General features: G+C 37.2%; 2 protein-coding genes and 1 pseudogene across 2 annotated transcripts; 1 reads left to right on the top strand and 2 right to left on the bottom strand.

Annotated features, from left to right (window-relative positions):
- Positions 1 to 234: 234 nt before the first annotated feature.
- LOC149020758 (protein neprosin-like) lies at positions 235 to 1454 on the bottom strand (annotated as a pseudogene).
- A 1077-nt stretch (positions 1455 to 2531) lies between these two features.
- Positions 2532 to 5536, bottom strand: LOC149020757 (protein neprosin-like). Its single transcript, XM_089146947.1, has 8 exons — positions 5519 to 5536; positions 4695 to 4949; positions 4503 to 4589; positions 4199 to 4408; positions 3601 to 3762; positions 3343 to 3396; positions 3072 to 3215; positions 2532 to 2909 (listed from the first exon to the last, which is right to left on the bottom strand). Exons 1-8 carry the CDS (start codon positions 5534 to 5536, stop codon positions 2532 to 2534), a joined length of 1308 nt encoding a protein of 435 aa, XP_089003073.1.
- A 2440-nt stretch (positions 5537 to 7976) lies between these two features.
- Positions 7977 to 13971, top strand: LOC149020756 (uncharacterized). The gene is made up of 5 exons (XM_089148974.1): positions 7977 to 8748; positions 9464 to 9500; positions 9662 to 9898; positions 9995 to 10042; positions 12548 to 13971. The coding sequence occupies exons 1-5, from the start codon at positions 8447 to 8449 to the stop codon at positions 13034 to 13036; spliced, it is 1113 nt and encodes a 370-aa protein (XP_089005100.1). The 5' UTR covers positions 7977 to 8446; the 3' UTR covers positions 13037 to 13971.
- The last annotated feature ends 3245 nt before the right edge of the window (positions 13972 to 17216 follow it).

Raw genomic sequence — 17216 nt, 5'->3', positions numbered from 1 at the left:
ACACCATATATTATATTCACTTTTGCTTTCAAAAATTTACATATCCACCCTAAATGTGGTATAATGGACCGATAATCGTGTTAGAACCCAAAAAAAAAAAAAAAAAAAAAAAAAACTTTGAAGAAAAAAAATAAAAGAAATCAAATTAATCTGAAAGATCCCCCAAACCCATTAAGATACTATATATTTTATTTCTCTTCAAAGTTCAAACTTCAAACTCACACAAAATTCCCTTTATGAGCACCTACCATTCTTTCCTGGACCTCCATAAAAGAAATACCTTCCCCAAATTTTGTTGTTTACCTGTCACTGTCTAATATCATAGCAATTTGGATTAGTTGTTAAGAGCTGAAGATTTGGAGTAACCAAGTTTCTAGTCGGGTTCATAACTTGGACGTTTCGGAAATAAGAAGCCTTCTTGTAACCTAATCCAGGAAAGTGACCACTGCCCATATGTGTGGTCGTGTGCAACTCCGACTCAGCGTGGTTCGCGACCTCTCCCCCAAACTTTACCAGAGTTGCATAATATGTGTAGTTGATGAAACAAAGACGATGGCCAATACCCAACCAGTTCTATATTTCCGAATTGAAGCCACCAACTCCCACTCCTCCGATCCTGTTTGAAACAAGGGAAACGAAAATCCATCTTCATGATACATCCATGCATATATATATATAGGTTTGTATATATATTAAAAAAAATGTTTAATTAATTTGGTCATTCAGTATGCATTAGCTTAATCTGAATGAAGACATACTTAACCACGCACTTAAATTAATTATACCTTAAAGACCATAAGGATGATCTCCTTTTGCACACCATTAAATATGGATATGGGGGCGAGAGCACCCCCAACAACAATTTTTCTGCTCGTTTGCACAAAGCCTGAACACAATAGATTGTAGCACCCATCTTCATATCCATTACGCTGTTTATGTATATAAAAACCAATTAAGACGGATTAGCACTTATCCTCCTCAATATATCCTAGCGGAGAAAATTAAATTAATTAAAGACTGTTAGTTAATTTGATGAAACTAGTTATATAGTTACTTACAGCCCAGAAAACAAAGAATCTGGGTCGGTTGCTCTATACAGCGCAGGGTATACCTACAGGTTGAAAATATATAAATGAAGCAGATATACTTAATTGGAATAATGTCTTGAATTGAACAGAACAGAACAGAACAGAGAGGTTGGTAGATGAGAAACATTGAATTAATTAATTGGAGTGAAAAATTGAACAAGAATTCAAGATTTTTTTCATTTCTCCTTTTTGAATTAATTTTCACCTGCCAACCAGCTTCAACGCTCTCTTGAGCTCCACATGAACCAGAAATTAGCCAAATCTGTGACTCGCTATATTCGCCCGGGCTACCCGCGTGAGGTGATCACACATTAATTGCTGTTTTCGCTCAATAATACTGACCGCCTTTTACATACCCAACCGCATACTGTGATTAATTCGTAATGAGTCAGTCAATTCAGTAATCCCATACAAATTAAACAAGTTAATTTTAAGAAAAATGGATTTGATGTCTGGTTAAATGTGCACATTGTGTTTTGAATGGTTGAAATACGTACAAAAATTTTTACATGGCTTGCATCCAATGGAGAACAAAGAATAGCATGTGTCTTCCAAAATTTACGGGTCTAATAAACTAACCTCGAAGCCGTTCGTGCTAGCTCGTACAATAGGTCTTATCGGTTTTCTTCCAAATCTTTCGATGGAGCTAGCCTTCAAAATATCTTGTTCTGTGGTTCTTCTAATTTATTGCTTCAGTTGTTAACGAAATCCTTTGGGCTTTTTAAGAGATTGAATAAAAGTATTTAGTTGGGTCAAGATTTACTCTTTTGATTTTATGATGAGCGAGAAATGGTGAAGGATAGAGATCAGTATTCCTTAAATTAAACCAGGCATTAGAGTCAACAATAATTAGATTATGCAGAGCAAAAAGTGGGATGGATCCCTTATAATATTTAAATGGTATAGTGAGTAATTTAGGCAAGTTACTTTGGATCTCTTATGATAATTTGATGTCTTATGTGGTAATCAAGCAAGTTACTTCTCTCTGATGGGCATTGTGAGAAATCCCATTCAAATGTATATTGAATCTCTCACTCTCTAGACAAATTCATGGACTTGGATCCTTTTATGTAAGACTTCCTGTGTTTCTTCTATAAAAACAGACGAGTTATCATCAAATTTTCATGTTATGGTGTGGAGATGGAGAGCATTTGAGCTTGGACCAGATGTTTTTTTCTTTTTCCTACAAGCATAATTACAACAACAACAAAAACACCTTCTTTGGCTATTGAAAAAGTACTCAAACTATTTAGTACGTAAATTCAAAATTTTACATATCCACCCTAAATGTGGTATAATCGACTGATAACCATGTTAGAACAAACAATAACTTTGAAGGAAAAAAAGAAAAAAGAAATCAAATCTATAAATCCCCCAAACCGACTATATATATTTATTTATTTCTCTTCAAAGTTCAAAGTTCAAACCCACACAAAATTCCCTTTAGGGGCATCTACCGTTCCTTCCTGGACCTCCATAATAGAAATACCTTCCCCAAATTTTGTTGTAAACCTCTCGCTCACTAATATCATAGCAATTTCGATTAGTCACTATGTGCTGAAGATTTGGAGTAACCAAGTTGTTAGCCGGGTTCACAACTTGGACGTTGCGGAAATATGAAGCCTTCTTGAAACCTAATCCGGGAAAGTGACCGCTGCCCATCTGTGTCGTCGTGTGCCCTGACAAGTGGTTGTTGATGATCTCTCCCCCAAACTCTACCATAGTTGCATAATTGTTGAGATCATTAAACAAAGACGATGGCCAATACCCAACCAATTCTCTATCTCCGAATCGAAGCCACCAATTCCCACTCCTCCGATCCTGTTCATAAATTAACGATGAGAAATATTACTTAAATCCTTCGTCTTCATGAAACATCTATGATCTATCCAGGTTTCTATACATGACAAAAAAGAAGCCAAAAGATGTTTTGGTCATTCAGTATATATTAGCTTAAACAGAATGAAAAACCACTTAAAATACCTTAAAGACCATAAGGATGATCTCCGTTTGCCCACCATTAAATTTGGATACGGGGGCGATAGCACCCCCAAGAACAATTTTTCTGCTCGTTTGCACAAAGCCTGAACACAATAGATTGTAGCATCCAGTTCGATATCCATTAGCCTGTTTATATATTTAAAAAAAATAAAAAAAAACCAAGACGGATTAGCACTAATCCTCAATCCTAGCGGAGAAAATTAATTAAAGAATGTTAATTTGAAGACACTGTTTGATGAAACTAGTTACTTACAGTCCAGAAAACAAAGAATCTGGGTCGGCTGTCTCCATACTGCGAAAAGAATACCTGGTAGAAAATAAATGAAGATATGACAGCTTTAATTGCCTCTCGCTTGAATATTAAAAAATACACTTGGAATGTTTGTATCGAACAGAAAAGAGAGGTTAATTGGTAGATGAGAAAGATTGAATTGGAGTGGGAAAAAAAAACTGAACAAGAATTCAAGATTTTTTTTCCTTTTTCCTTTATGAATTTTCACTACATATATACCTGCCAACCAACTTCAATGGTGTCAAGACTTTCGTATGGACCAGAAATTAGCCAAATCTGTGACACGCTGAATTCGCCCGGGTTAGCTACGTGAGGTGACCACACATTAATGGCTGTTTTCGCTCCAAAATACTGACCGCCCGATGCATACCCAACTGCATACTGTGGTTAATTCGTAATGAGTCAGTTCAGTAATCCCATACAACTTTTAGAAGTTGCAGAATAACCCATGCCAGTTTCCTACTATCAAGAGGAAATTAATCGTGAAATTTTGAATAAAGAATGGGGAAAAAACCAGTTATTTAAGGAAATTCTGCAATTTCAAACCAGTTAGGAAGCCAGAAATTTGAAAATCATCGGTTTTGGATGCCCACCACATTAATTCTATTCAATTCCAATCACTCAAAAACATGGTTTGGTTCATTTTAAGAAAAATAGATTTGATGTCAATTAGTTAAAGGTGAACATTGTGTTTTGAGCGGTTGAAATATAAAGAAATTCACGTGGCATGCATTCAATAGTGAGCACTGCAATGTCACTAAATGGAAAACAAAGAATAGTATGTGTCTTCCAAATTTTACAGGTCCAATCAACTAACCTCGTGGTTAGTCTCTCTGTTTAGTCTAGCGGATCTTATCGGTTTTCTCCCAAATCTTTCGATCGAACTAGCCCTCAACATATCTTCTTCTGTGGTTCTTCTTATCGGAATTGTTCCTTCTGGGCAAGACTCGTTTGAATTCATCCATACCTGGAAGACATCCGACACCGATTCTAGTTCTTCATAACCCTTGGGTATCTCTGGTGGATCCTGCAACATGACGAGTAGTAGAAGCTCAAAGTTTTATTTCAAAAGAGAAAGGAATAGGAATTTCAAGTTATTGTTAATGGTATAATTTGAATACCAGTGGTTTCTGTCCTTTTAGCTTCGGATGATCAAAAGCTGGTTGTAGATGTAATGGAACACATTCTATGAGATCACCATCAGGACTCTGCAACATCAAACAAGAAACCCAATACTTCACCAAACTAAAAAAAACTAAACAAGAAAATAAAAAATCAAGTTTGAAAAAGCCAATCAAAGACAGTGGAAATGCCTTAATTGTCTTGACAGAAGGCTTGTTGATCCTTCTGAGATGAGCTCTTATTATGTTTAGCTTCTGCAAATCTTCTCCGGATTTGGAGGTTTGGTTTGTCTGATGCTGAAAATCATGGTCTTGTAATGCAATCGATGTTGACGATGCAAAAAAAGAAACAAGAAGAAAACCAGCAAAAATGGGAATGATTGGAGACATGTTGCAATAGCTAGAAGAAGCCATGGGAGAAGAATTTTTGCATGTTGCTGTTTTCTTCTATAATCAACTAATAAATACCATGCATTTCTAATCCTTGTCCACAGAAGCACAACTCTCTCAAAACCCATTTCCGGCAAAATAACCATTCAAAGAAAACCAATTCGATTCACACTAACTCCCTCGTCTCACTATTTTTAACACCTAAATTAACAAATCCACCACACCACGGCGGCACCGGGGGGGACTTTTGCAACCTCCTCCAATCCCAATAGCCAGACTTATTTTAACACTGAACATTGAAGAAAGAAGAGAAGCTGCACAATCAAAAGAAATTGCTTTCTCCGGGTTGTTAACATGCATGGTAAGTCAATTTTCCTTACGTATTCTTTCATGTCTGCTACTTCTAGTTTGAATATTGGCGAGAAAGAGAATAAGAGTATATGGATCTTTGTCAAGTAAGCCAACCATCGAGTTGTTATGATCCACTTGTTACTTAAGATTACTTGTCTATTTCTTGTTTTGTCAAGCGTTGACTTGCTTACAGTTGCTCAAGTAATTTGGGTTTTTTTTTTTTTTAGTAAGAAGTTGCTCGGACTTCAAGTGGATCTCCACCTAGCATGATGTACCTCTACGGCTCTACCCATATAGCCACCACACTCATATGAATGTAGAACCCAAGCTGTCCTTGCTTGATATGCACAAACCTTATGAGTGTATGAGTGTTATGGAATACTGTTATGGATGGAGGAGTAGGCTGAGTGGAGAGGATTGGGACTCAGTGACTTCAGTCCCCACTCTTTTTGTACATTCATTCTTTATTTCTCTTTAAATAAAATTGAGAAAGCTTTACAAGCTCCGCACATAATTTCATTTTTATATACATCAAAACTGAATTTAATTACTTGTTTGATTTGATGTTTTCTCTTGGCAGTCTGTGTTGGAAGCATGGTTTGACATATTGGCAATATTTCACCATGTCAGAGTGGGCTGGGCTCAAAGTATCATCTTCCCTTGCCTTGATGGAGAATCAGCTTATGCCAACTTTTGTTGTTGAAAATCTTAATAAGAGAGGTTTTATTTATCACTGATATACAAAGAGAAAGTGCTGCAGTGGCCCAATTTCTAACTTGTAAGGTCCATATGGGTTATGATGGGCCTTAACGTCGTTGTTGTTGTTGTTTTGCTTTCATTTTCCCCTTCCTCTCCTGCTCTACAACCTTAACTTTGCCTATCTTCTCGGTCTTATTGACTTTTATTTTGTTTTTTTTTTTTGGTAAGAGACTTTTATTTTGTTGTTATAAAGCCGTTTTCTTGGATAAATGATTCCAAAAGAGGGCCCTATGTCACAAAACATTTGTTGATGGAAGGTCTACTTATTGTTCTTCACAGTATCATAGATTTGTTTTCATGCTTCTCTGTGAATGAATAATCTATTAGTTTGTTGGCTTGTGATAAGGAAAAATTTCAGGACCACCCACCTCGAGATTATCCCAAAATAAGTGGTGAAAAAATAATACGAATACTCTCAAATTTTATACGAAATTGGCAATGACTCTCCAAAACGCCTCTTCAAGTTTGCAAAACACTACATTTTATAAACAAATTCTGTTTAAGTCACTCCTAATCCAATAATTTCATAATTCTTAAATTTTCTATTATCTCTTATCTCTTATTGTTTTGGAAATCAGCCATTAATGTAGCCTCCATCAATTCCATTCTGGTTTTTGAAAAGAAATCAGTCTGATTTGAGAGATTAGAGATGCAGCAGCAACTAGCAAACTAAGCAAGCAGCACCATGTATGGTGGCATGGTGCTGTCATGCTATGGGGAAGGGAAAATGTAAATTTCTAAATTGCAAAAGTCAGGGTTGTGTTTCGGGATTGGGAAAGGAAGGGGACCCGTTGTCCAAATGCTTTCCTACACCCCAACATCCTTCATATGTATATAAAAACACTAGGAACACTCCTCATGGTTTGTGACTTTGTTCTCTTATTTCAATTAATTAATAATCAAAATTACGTACCCCGAAAGAAAAAAAATTTAATTAACAATCTACTCTTGGTTTTCTTGCACGGCAGCACAAAATAAGAGAAGAAGCATCAATTGTGTCTATCCCCAAAAGCTTTACTAACCAATGTCAGTTGATACATTCATTGAATTATACGTCAATCACAAATCAAATAAGTCATTTTTGGACTACTCATGGAAGGGATGAAGTTGAAGAGATGGTATTCGTCTCTGTTATCTTCATACATTTCCATCACATAATAAGAAGGGAACATCATATGTAAACCCGTTTACCATCGAGAAATATGAATCTCTACCTTGACGGATACAAACTCGAAATTAAATGTTCTCCAAACCTTTATTAACCCTAGATACAACATATATATATTATCATCCATTATCTCTTACACTTAACTATTATAATCATCAGTATCCCTATTACGCCTAATTATTATTAACAGTAATCCATCACATGGGTAGGTGTGGATCTATTATTACTCCTCTCCCATTTTTTGGAAGAAAAAAGAAAATCAAAATAAGATGTTTGGGAAGGTGAGTTGGAAGTGGGGACATTGGGATCCTTCCGGCTGCATGTGACTCTCTTGTCCACTTCTCTTCTACAGATCTTTGACTTCTTGATTCCATTTTTGTATCATATCATAAATCCTAAGTGTAAAATTGATAAGAACAATAAGACAGGTTCTTAGAATTTGAAATGGGGTCCCAGATCTGTAGTTTCAAAAACAAAGTCAGATTTAATAGGTAATAGCTTCTTTCTTACCCGTACATTTTCTACAAATGAGACTTCATTTTGACATTTGATCACACCGTTCTCATTGAGTTGACTCGCTGACTGAGTCAGTGACTAAATTCTTGGCATAAATAACAGCTGCATCACACATTCACACCTCAGTTGACAATGGGCTCCACGCTTTTCCCGTTTTTTTTTTCTTTTATTTTTTGGTTATTCCCGTTACGTTTTCACTATAACCGTTACACCTTTGTTATACTTTTTTCCTTATTAATTAATAACACTCACAGCAAATTTCTTCTTCTACTTCTTCGTCTGCTGTTGCTGCTGCTTTGGGTATTGAAATTTGAATCATGAAAAAGAAAGAACAATAAAGGAAACAAAAGGAGGATGAGCAATCATGTGGCGCATGGTGAGTGAATCCTGAATCCTGTTCCTCTTTACTCTCGAAAAGACAAAATTGTTCTTTGTGGGCATCACGAAATCTACCGAATCAAGGACGATTTGGGGTTATTTACCGTCTTTTCACTTAAGAGTGTGGGTTGTGCTGTCTCTCCCAGAAAGGATTATCTATGCTCCAGAAAAGAGGGAAACAGAGAGAGAGAGAGAGAGAGACAGAGAGGAGGAATTAGAGAATAGTAGAAGTAATCCTCCCTCTGTGTAGAAAATTCTTATCTTTTTCTCTTCCTGAAGCAAGGAAGAGAAATGTCGATCTGGGTCTGATTCACACACAAGTAAAAGGGGTGTCTTGAGCATCACAGAGTGATTGAATAGTGAGAGTAAAAGAGAGAGAGTGATGGGTGGAGTGACTTCATCCATGGCGGCGAAGTTCGCCTTCTTCCCACCAAACCCTCCTTCTTACAAGGTGGTAACAGACGAAGTCACTGGTCTCTTAATCCTTAGTCCTTTCCCTCACCGTGAAAACGTCGATGTTCTTAAATTGCCCACTCGTCGGGGCACCGAGATTGTGGCTATCTACGTTCGACACCCCATGGCGACCTCAACTCTTCTTTACTCTCATGGCAACGCCGCTGATCTGGGTCAGATGTACGAACTCTTTATCGAATTGAGCATTCACTTACGCGTCAATCTCATGGGGTACTTTCTCTCTCTTTCTGTTTGAGCCTTTGAGGCTTAATTAAGCTTTCAAGTTTTTGTTGGAGCGGAGGAGATAGTGAATAAACCTATGCCCACTTTAAAGCTCCTTTACCTTCTTCTTTCGTCTTCAAGAATGTTGTAATTGTGTAACTATAATCAGGGATCAGCGCCGGGGGTGAAGCTGCAGCTATTATTCAATCACCCGTCGTTATTAACCTTATTAAATGTGGTGATATTTAGTGTAAAATGTACTGCATTTTCGGTGAATTGAGCTATTCTTTTTCTAGAATTTGCGGCTGAATTTTTCAGAATTAGATATTTTGCTGCTTTATGGTTGTTTTGAGCTTTTGGTGCGGAAAAGTCATAGATTTATCGATTTCTTCTTCATTTTTTAGCTAAATAAATTGATCCCTATCAAACCAGGGGGCAGAGAACTCTGTTCTTGCCATTTGAGAGGTTGATCTGGGTATGGTATCTTTTTTACTTCAATAGCATTGAGGTTCTTGGATCTGGGCTCGATGGCAAAAACCATTTGTTAAGCAATGGGTGCCTACTGTATGAAGTTAGGTCTTTTCCGGATGGCTTGGATTGAAAACCTCTTTCTTGTCCTTAATTCGTCTTCTGGAATTACTTTGGATGGTCTTAATCCTTTTTTTTTTTTTTCTATTAAAGGGTAGAAACCAAGGGTTGGCTCACACATTTTAATTTGATTCAGGTACGATTATTCTGGCTATGGACACTCATCTGGGAAGGTTAGCATAATTTTTTCATTTTGCCTTTATCATAATCTCTATTCTACAAATTATTTGATGCATGATAGCATATTCCTTCTTTAGTGTGTGTGGTGTCATTAGAACACCTCATAGCATATTCAGGTCATGTTCTCAGGTACATGTTCTTTTTTGTTCTGTAGCCAAGTGAGCAAAACACTTATGCAGATATCGAAGCTGCCTATAAGTGTCTTGAACATAATTATGGGGCTAAGCAGGAGGACATCATCCTTTATGGGCAATCTGTTGGAAGTGGCCCCACATTGGATCTCGCTGCTCGCTTGCCCCAATTAAGAGCTGTTGTTTTGCATAGTCCTATACTCTCGGGCTTACGTGTCATGTACCCAGTGAAACGCACATATTGGTTTGATATCTATAAGGTACATTTTTCTTGTCCAGTTTATACTTGAGTTTACATGTTGAAATTTTCTTACACATTCTTTGTCTTGAACATTGTCTGGTGTCATATTGTGCAGAACATTGACAAAATCCCATTGGTTAATTGCCCTGTACTAATTATTCATGTAAGTATTCTTATTCTGTTCTTCTGCATTTGATTTTGCATGATGGTTTTTGAAACTACATACAGTTTGACTTTTTGGGTTTGTAAATGTTAATTGAACTAGTACAAAGTAATTCCAAACATATAATTTGAAATTGATCCTCCAACAATAAGAATAAGCTCAAATGTGACTGTGATGCAGTGACTACAATATATTTTCATTTGCAGAAAAAGGACTTACTCGAAGAATGTCAGTTGTGAAAACAAGATCAGATTATGCTATGATTGCCTTTTACTTGCCTGTTCTTCCCATGTGTTATGCCACATTTCTTATTTTTGGTCACAAGCTGCGTTTTTCGTCAACTTCCTAATTGACTGAATTAAGCACTTTCCATGGGAAACCATTGGTAATTGATTATTGCATCTCTAGTAATGCAAATTTGTACATATTGTAGAGATCAGATGAAAAGTGATCTAATGTACAAATTTCCAGTACTAGATATCTAATGGGGGAATACTTGCACATTTGTACTGACAATCATACAACCACTCAACTATAATGCCATGTGGAGAGTCACCACTCATTTACCACATAGTTAGCCTTCCATGTTCACCATTCACATACATATACGTTCACATCCATAAGAATAAGTATATGTGGCTCACCAGTTTGGCCATGTCAACAGTGCAAATAACCACTTGAGCTACAACCCATATCTGGATGTGGTACAATGCACTATACAAATCTAGTGGTTCCCACCGCAGGGAGCATGGATTCCACTTTGTTGATCACAAAGGAGTTACATCCCTTATGTATATAGGTACAAACTCCAAATGAGCACCCTCTCACAACTTTATGTGGCATCCACCACAAAGGAGCTAAAACCTTCTACCAAAGTGATTTGGTAAATTTGATGATTACAATCAAATGGTGAATGCAAATGCCCAATTAAGCTCCAATGTATCAGTTGTGTGCAGTCTAATACTTTTGCAATAGAAAAAGCACATACACAAATGTTATCTACATTCAGACTCTTCTCCTTACTGTCATCCAATCCCAATCTCTACATCAGATCCCTTCAGACATGTTCATGAGGGAGTTCTTCAGAAGCCTGGTTCTGTGGGGATGGCTCTTCTTCTCCTATTTTCACCCCTGATAATGTTTTTCAAGAGCTTGAATCGCACACTCGATGTGGGTTCAAGAAATCCTTCTTCGCTTGGATCTTCAACTTTTCTCCTGCTCTTTCGAGTGGGTTTTATTTCATAATTCTCTATTACGGCAAGTTTTATCTAGAACTTTGCCCAAATAACTTTCATTTATCCTTGTACTACAACAAAATAGAGTATGTGTATAGATTTCTAACACTGGAGTACCATCCTTTTCACTATCAACTCTGTTTTTTGGCTTCTAAGAGTGTCCCATCTTTATGGCTTGTTAGTAGTACAGTAATTGTGGTGATTTTGATGAGTTGAACGTGTACCTTGCATCCTAACCTGGTCTTCATTTATTGTATTTGGGGTCCACTGCGTACTTGATTGGTTTAAGTGAAAATCGTGAAATTTGTTAATCAAGGAAACATTTGTGCTTTGTTCTGTTCTAGCATTTTTCTTGTATTTTTACCTTTCTTCTTCTATTATAAAGTGGGTACATGATTGGATCCCTTTATAAGATTCCCTGGCAGCAAGCGGGGAAATAGCTTAGGCACCAGTTGAAACTATATAAGCTTCAACCAGCCTCACCGATCTTGTCGAGTAAGAATATATTGCGCCAAAATAGTAAAACAGCTTGTTATTGGTTCATTTATCTGGAGATCAATTTCTGTAGATTTGTTTATTTGGTTTATGTTTTATTTTTGTCACCAATACCATCTTATTTTCTTGTATCTTCCAACGATAGTCATTATCATCATCATCATCAAGCCTTGTCCCAACCAAATGTGGTCGGCTACATGATTTCTTGCTTTCCAATCAGTTTTGTTTGAGGCCATGTTAGATACAAGGCCTAAGCTATGTATGTCCTTTCTCACCTTTTCTGAAGGTTATCTTAGGTCTGCCCCTAGTTCTTCTAATTCCTTCAATCTAGATTATCTTCCAAACAATAGTATGACCCCTAAAAGTGCTGCTTGTGCATTTGGATGGTTAACACATTTGTGCCCTCTTATTTTAGACAATCTTCTTTTTTAATGTTCAGATTTTTATCAAAGGAATCAATGTTATCTGTATTTGCAGAAGCATGGGAGTGAAAAATAAGGGAATCTAGAAGCTCCTTGTTTTGCTTTCCTTAAGCCTCAAAGAATTTAGTGTTTTGATATACTTGTCAGGGAGCTGGTGACATTTACGGAGGAAAACACACAGGCCTATACATGAAACAGCCGTGGGCTGGGGGGTTGTCACATGTTTCATTAAATCGTTTTCTTTGTTTTGTGTTCGGTAGGAACTCTTTTATATTTTGTGTATAATGGGGGTTGCTGGTGCATTACAGGGGCACGTTTCTGCTCCTCTGAGCTTCTTCCATATTTCTTTGCAGGGTACCTCTGATGAAGTTGTTGACTGTTCTCATGGTAAGCAGCTTTGGGAGCTGTGTAAGGAGAAGTATGAACCATTATGGCTCAAAGGTGGAAATCATTGTGATTTGGAGCTTTATCCAGAATATATTAGGCACCTCAAGAAATTTGTATCCACAGTTGAGAAATCACCTTCTGAACGGTATGGTTCAAGAAGAAGCACAGACAGGTTTGAACCGTCCCGGCGAAGCACCGATTGTTTAGAGCCTTCAAGGAAGAGCACTGACCGAAGAGAAAAACCAAGGAAGAGCACTGACAGAGCTGAAAAATTGAGGAGCCATGAGTTCAAATCTAATAACATTGACAGGCTAGAAAAGTTAAGAATCCCTTTTGATCAAATGGAGAGGTCTAGAAGAAGTGTGGACTGTCTTGAGAAGTCTCGAAAGAGTGTTGATTTACAGCTTGAGAGAGCAAGGAAAAGTGTTGATCAGTTGGATAGATTACGGACATGAGTTGGTTGCGGAAAAATCATTGGGCATTTTTTATTTATGTTGTTCAGTTGTGGTGTTTGATTGCATTGACTCTGGCAGCAAATGAGAAGCCTTGTTATTGTGTCATTCTTTGTCTTTGATCTTGGAGGTGTCCTAAGTGACAATTTTCCTTGCTGAAAGAAAGGAATTTCCAGTGATTATATTAGTGTCGTGGAATCTCTAAACATGAAGTAGCTTAATCATCTCATTGAAGATGTGATTCGATTTTAAAACAGTTTTCCCCTGGCTAACCAGTTGCTGATGCAAATTATACATTGTCTGGAAGAAAGAAGGCAATATTTCTATATTGGACACAAACTCTAATCAGTCCAGCAATATTTTTATCTGGCTAGTGATTTGCAGTGCCCTGTTCTCTGGGGTCGATGGAAGTCCAGTGAAGCACCCCAAAAGAAGTACCCTTGAGGGGAAGAAACCTTCCCACTTGTAAAACCCAACACCACCCTTCAAGATTGGCTGATGAGGGATTGTTGAGGGATGAGTCTGAAACCACGACAGAACGCCTAAGTACATTCAAATTTTATCATCTCAGAGAAAATATAAACCAAACTAACTTCCAGTGGCAGAGTGGACTCAATGGAGTGATCTACCTAATGCAACTTCGGAATTGTCTTGTAGGAAAGAGTCACGAAATGGAGTTGGAAGGATAATTCTTAAGAAATTCAATTTAATCGGTTATAATTCATCAATAAATAAAAGTTTTTGAATCTGAAAACAACCTTAAACAGCTTCATCTGATCAGCTCCCTTTTGTGTCCTCTGTGGAACAATTGTGTAGGTCATTCTCAATACAAAGCCGTGGTTTCCTGTAGGCATCGTGATTAATTTCAGCCATTAACAAACTACCTTACATGGCGCAGAGGAGCTTTAAATTAGTAGTTACTCTGGGTTAACAGTTTGAATTTTCCTTTTTCCTGATCATTATTCAACCTCGTAGGCTTTTCGGTTGCTTTTGGTTGTAGACTAATAGTAGATTCATTTTCACTCAAATCCATCAGAGGGCACGTCTTGGTTCAAAGCACTTCGATGACCTCACCTGAAAGCACCATATCATTGTAATTGATTAAAAATCCTGATATTTACTCTTGCTAAAAAAAAAATTCATACTCTTAATCTCATACCATGAAAATTTGGTATTTTACATAGTGAACCAACCTAACATAAAATTTTGAATTACATACTGAACCAACCCTTTAACATTAGGATTTTGAATTATTTATCAGAAACTAGCATAGCCATTCCTCTCCTTAATCTGAAGGTCATTGTGGTTGGGAATGAATGACTTTCGAAACAATGCAATGTGTATTTCAGATTCCTGACACTAATGATACCTCTAGTGGTTGGTATTTTATTTACATTACGGTGAAAAAAATTTCTGCCTTTCTTTTACTTGAATTAAGCGAGAGGCTTCACCCGTTTTGTGTCACAATGGGTTCAACAACTACCACAAGAGACGGTGAAGGATCATCATGGGCAACCAACAATGCAAAATATAAGGATATACTTTCTGCTAATGGCTGTTGTTTCAATATAGTGGTTTCGACATCCTTCTACAAAGACATGATCCAAAGTCCCAATCCATCTCTTCTACTAATGTATCAAGTTGACCAGCAACCATTTCAATGAGTCCCATGAATTACCAACCGACGTATTATTAACCATGGAAATATTTCTCTTCACCTGTCCATGGGCATATATAACCGAGTGATCAAGATCTCTAACATAATTTAAACCATGGATATACCAAACAGTAGCAAATAAACCTGGGAAAAAGCTCAATAGGAATGCAAGCAGGTCAGCGATCCATCGGGATGCGAATTATTATACGCACATCCCAGTAGATAAATTTCTTGGCATATCAGAAAGATGATATCCATGTGAGAGCTTGGTTAAATGCAAAAGGAGAGAAACCAAAATAATATATAAATACATTAGTAGAGAATCAGAGACTCGGCCTTTATTCTCCACATGAAGGTTTGGATTACCGCTAGGAATGACTTCTAGATGATCAACAAATCCAAGTCTCCGCCTCATGGGAAAGAGACCAAAAAACTCAGAATCATTGTGCAAGACTTCATGCATCTAACATTAAACAAGAGTGACTGCACCACAACCCTTTAATTAATCTCTATATAGGCTAAGGGAAAATATCCGTACAAGATAAAGAATGAAGCCATTTCTATGCAGGGTAGGATATAAAATCCCTCAAAATGGTTTAGTAATTCCTCTAAATGCATGTGGATGAAATTGGATTTCCTAGCTACAACAAGGAGGATGTTATTTAAGAGAAACAAGACCCCTTCTTCAGTGGATGCCGATATATTGTTCTTCTTCCCCACCTAATGGGCAAAAAGACTACAACTGTTATATGCCACCGCATATTAGATGTCAAGAACCATTCTCATCTAATTGCATGTGATCTTTCTGGGAATTTTACAACTCAAATCTAATATTTAACAGTAATGAGCGGAAGAGATCCAATGTCCAGCCATTACGCAAAAAGGCTAGTTAAAACTCACCGAAAGATATGTTAATGTTGTAGCAGGGAAATAGACCACATATTTAATTATCTATGCTTCCTCCATAAGTTTTGGTTTCTGTGTTACCAGATTTAGTAAACCTTCACTCCCATCTCAAAAAGTTCAGATATTCTTTCTGGACTCCTAAGCCTTGGTAGAAGTTGGGAGTACCATGAAGCCAATGGCAGGCTAAAGGAGGTGTCTGATTGTTCTAGTAGACAAATGCTGGAATTCAGTTTGTCAACAAAGGCTGATAGAACAAGCATTCCCTCGAAACAGTGGTCTGCTCTGATCAAGGAAAATCAACAGTACCTAGTAACACAGAAGATCCATAAGAAAAAGGAATTCAAGCTTAGAAGTCTTGTATTGGAGTGTAAGACTTTTAATAAGTGCTTAGCTATATAAAGCAAATCTTGTTCTAGAATCAAGAATCAGCTGAACAACAGACGAAATTGTGTCTAAATCTGAAAATTCAGGAACAGGGGGACTTAGTGTCCTAAAAAGAATTTGAATAACACAAAAAGGACTAATTATTGAAGGCTGCAAAGTACAGATTGGATTTTTTTTTTTTTCCAAATAAAATCCTCAGGAGTTTGAGCTAACATTGGATTAGAATAGGATCAAAGTGGTACGATTAGGGTCTACAAAAGACAAAAAGATAACAGAATTACTGCAAGACATAGATGACGATGATGGAATATTGTAAATAAAAGAACATGACAAAATAGAATTACCGGAGAAGAACAAACAAATAGGGAGCAACTGCTTAAAGCAATGTAAAGGTTCAGCTGCCAGGCAGACGCCCAGGCTTGAGTCATGAATGCAACCACTTTGTGCAAAAACACAAGGTTAGGACCGACTACAAACCCTGGGAAAATGGCCCTTTTTTAACAAATTACAAATAAAGAAACAGGAAGGAAGGACAAGATTAAGAAACCTATGCGCTGCTTGAGGTTTGACATCACGAAGCACATTTCAGAACATTCGATCCTAGATCCCATAATCTGGGAGAGTGTTTGTATATGTAATCAAGAACAAGGTAAGGCAGAGCCAAAGCCTTACAAAAGTAGGAAGTCCAAGAAGAACAGGTCCAATTTGGCCCTCTTCTGGTGTGAACATGCTTAATCTGGTTTGTTTAATTGTTTCAAATCAGTAGCAATTCAGTCCTTGAACCAGCAATACTGGGTTCAATTTATGTTATTTTATTTTCTGTTAAAAGTTTTGTAAAGGATGGAACTGGTCGTAACAGCAGACAGCAGAGGGTATCATACATTGCTTAAAACTGTCTTTAGTTGCTATTGTAATTAAAAGACAGGGCAGCAATGACAGCCCACAATTTATAGCCAACACAACCATATTTCATGGCTGTGGTGAAGGACGGACCTGCCACATAGCAATCCAAGATATTGATTTGTGGTGAAACTAATCAAACCAGGCAGCAGGAATCCCAGGTTCCAGATGTTTTGGTCTCCGATACTCTTCTTATCTACTCCATTCAAGGTACAATAGTGGTCATCTACAGGTCTGATCTACATTAGGGCTACAATGATCCTAGTCACTCAGTGCCCTAAACACAGGTTACCAAGTTTTATATGAAAGCTGAAGGTTGATCATAAAAAAATTCAA

Source organism: Hakea prostrata, chromosome 3 (genome assembly GCF_041222555.1).
Source record: "Hakea prostrata isolate BN-2017 chromosome 3, UWA_Hpros_2, whole genome shotgun sequence".
Classification (NCBI taxonomy): domain Eukaryota; kingdom Viridiplantae; phylum Streptophyta; class Magnoliopsida; order Proteales; family Proteaceae; genus Hakea; species Hakea prostrata.
Note: the sequence above shows the minus strand (reverse complement) of the source record. Positions and strands in the feature narration are given on the sequence as shown.

Bases quoted from the DNA above. Each gene is read 5' to 3' on its own strand.
- LOC149020757 (XM_089146947.1), bottom strand. The intron at 3,763-4,198 runs GTTAGTTGATTG...AATTAACCACAG, and splicing joins ACAGAGAGACTAACCACGAG to TATGCAGTTGGGTATGCATC. The intron at 3,216-3,342 runs GTAAGTAACTAG...ATATATAAACAG, and splicing joins GATTCTTTGTTTTCTGGACT to GCTAATGGATATCGAACTGG.
- LOC149020756 (XM_089148974.1), top strand. From the start codon at position 8,447: ATGGGTGGAGTGACTTCATCCATGGCGGCGAAGTTCGCCTTCTTCCCA. The intron at 9,899-9,994 runs GTACATTTTTCT...CATATTGTGCAG, and splicing joins ATTGGTTTGATATCTATAAG to AACATTGACAAAATCCCATT. The intron at 10,043-12,547 runs GTAAGTATTCTT...ATTTCTTTGCAG, and splicing joins GCCCTGTACTAATTATTCAT to GGTACCTCTGATGAAGTTGT.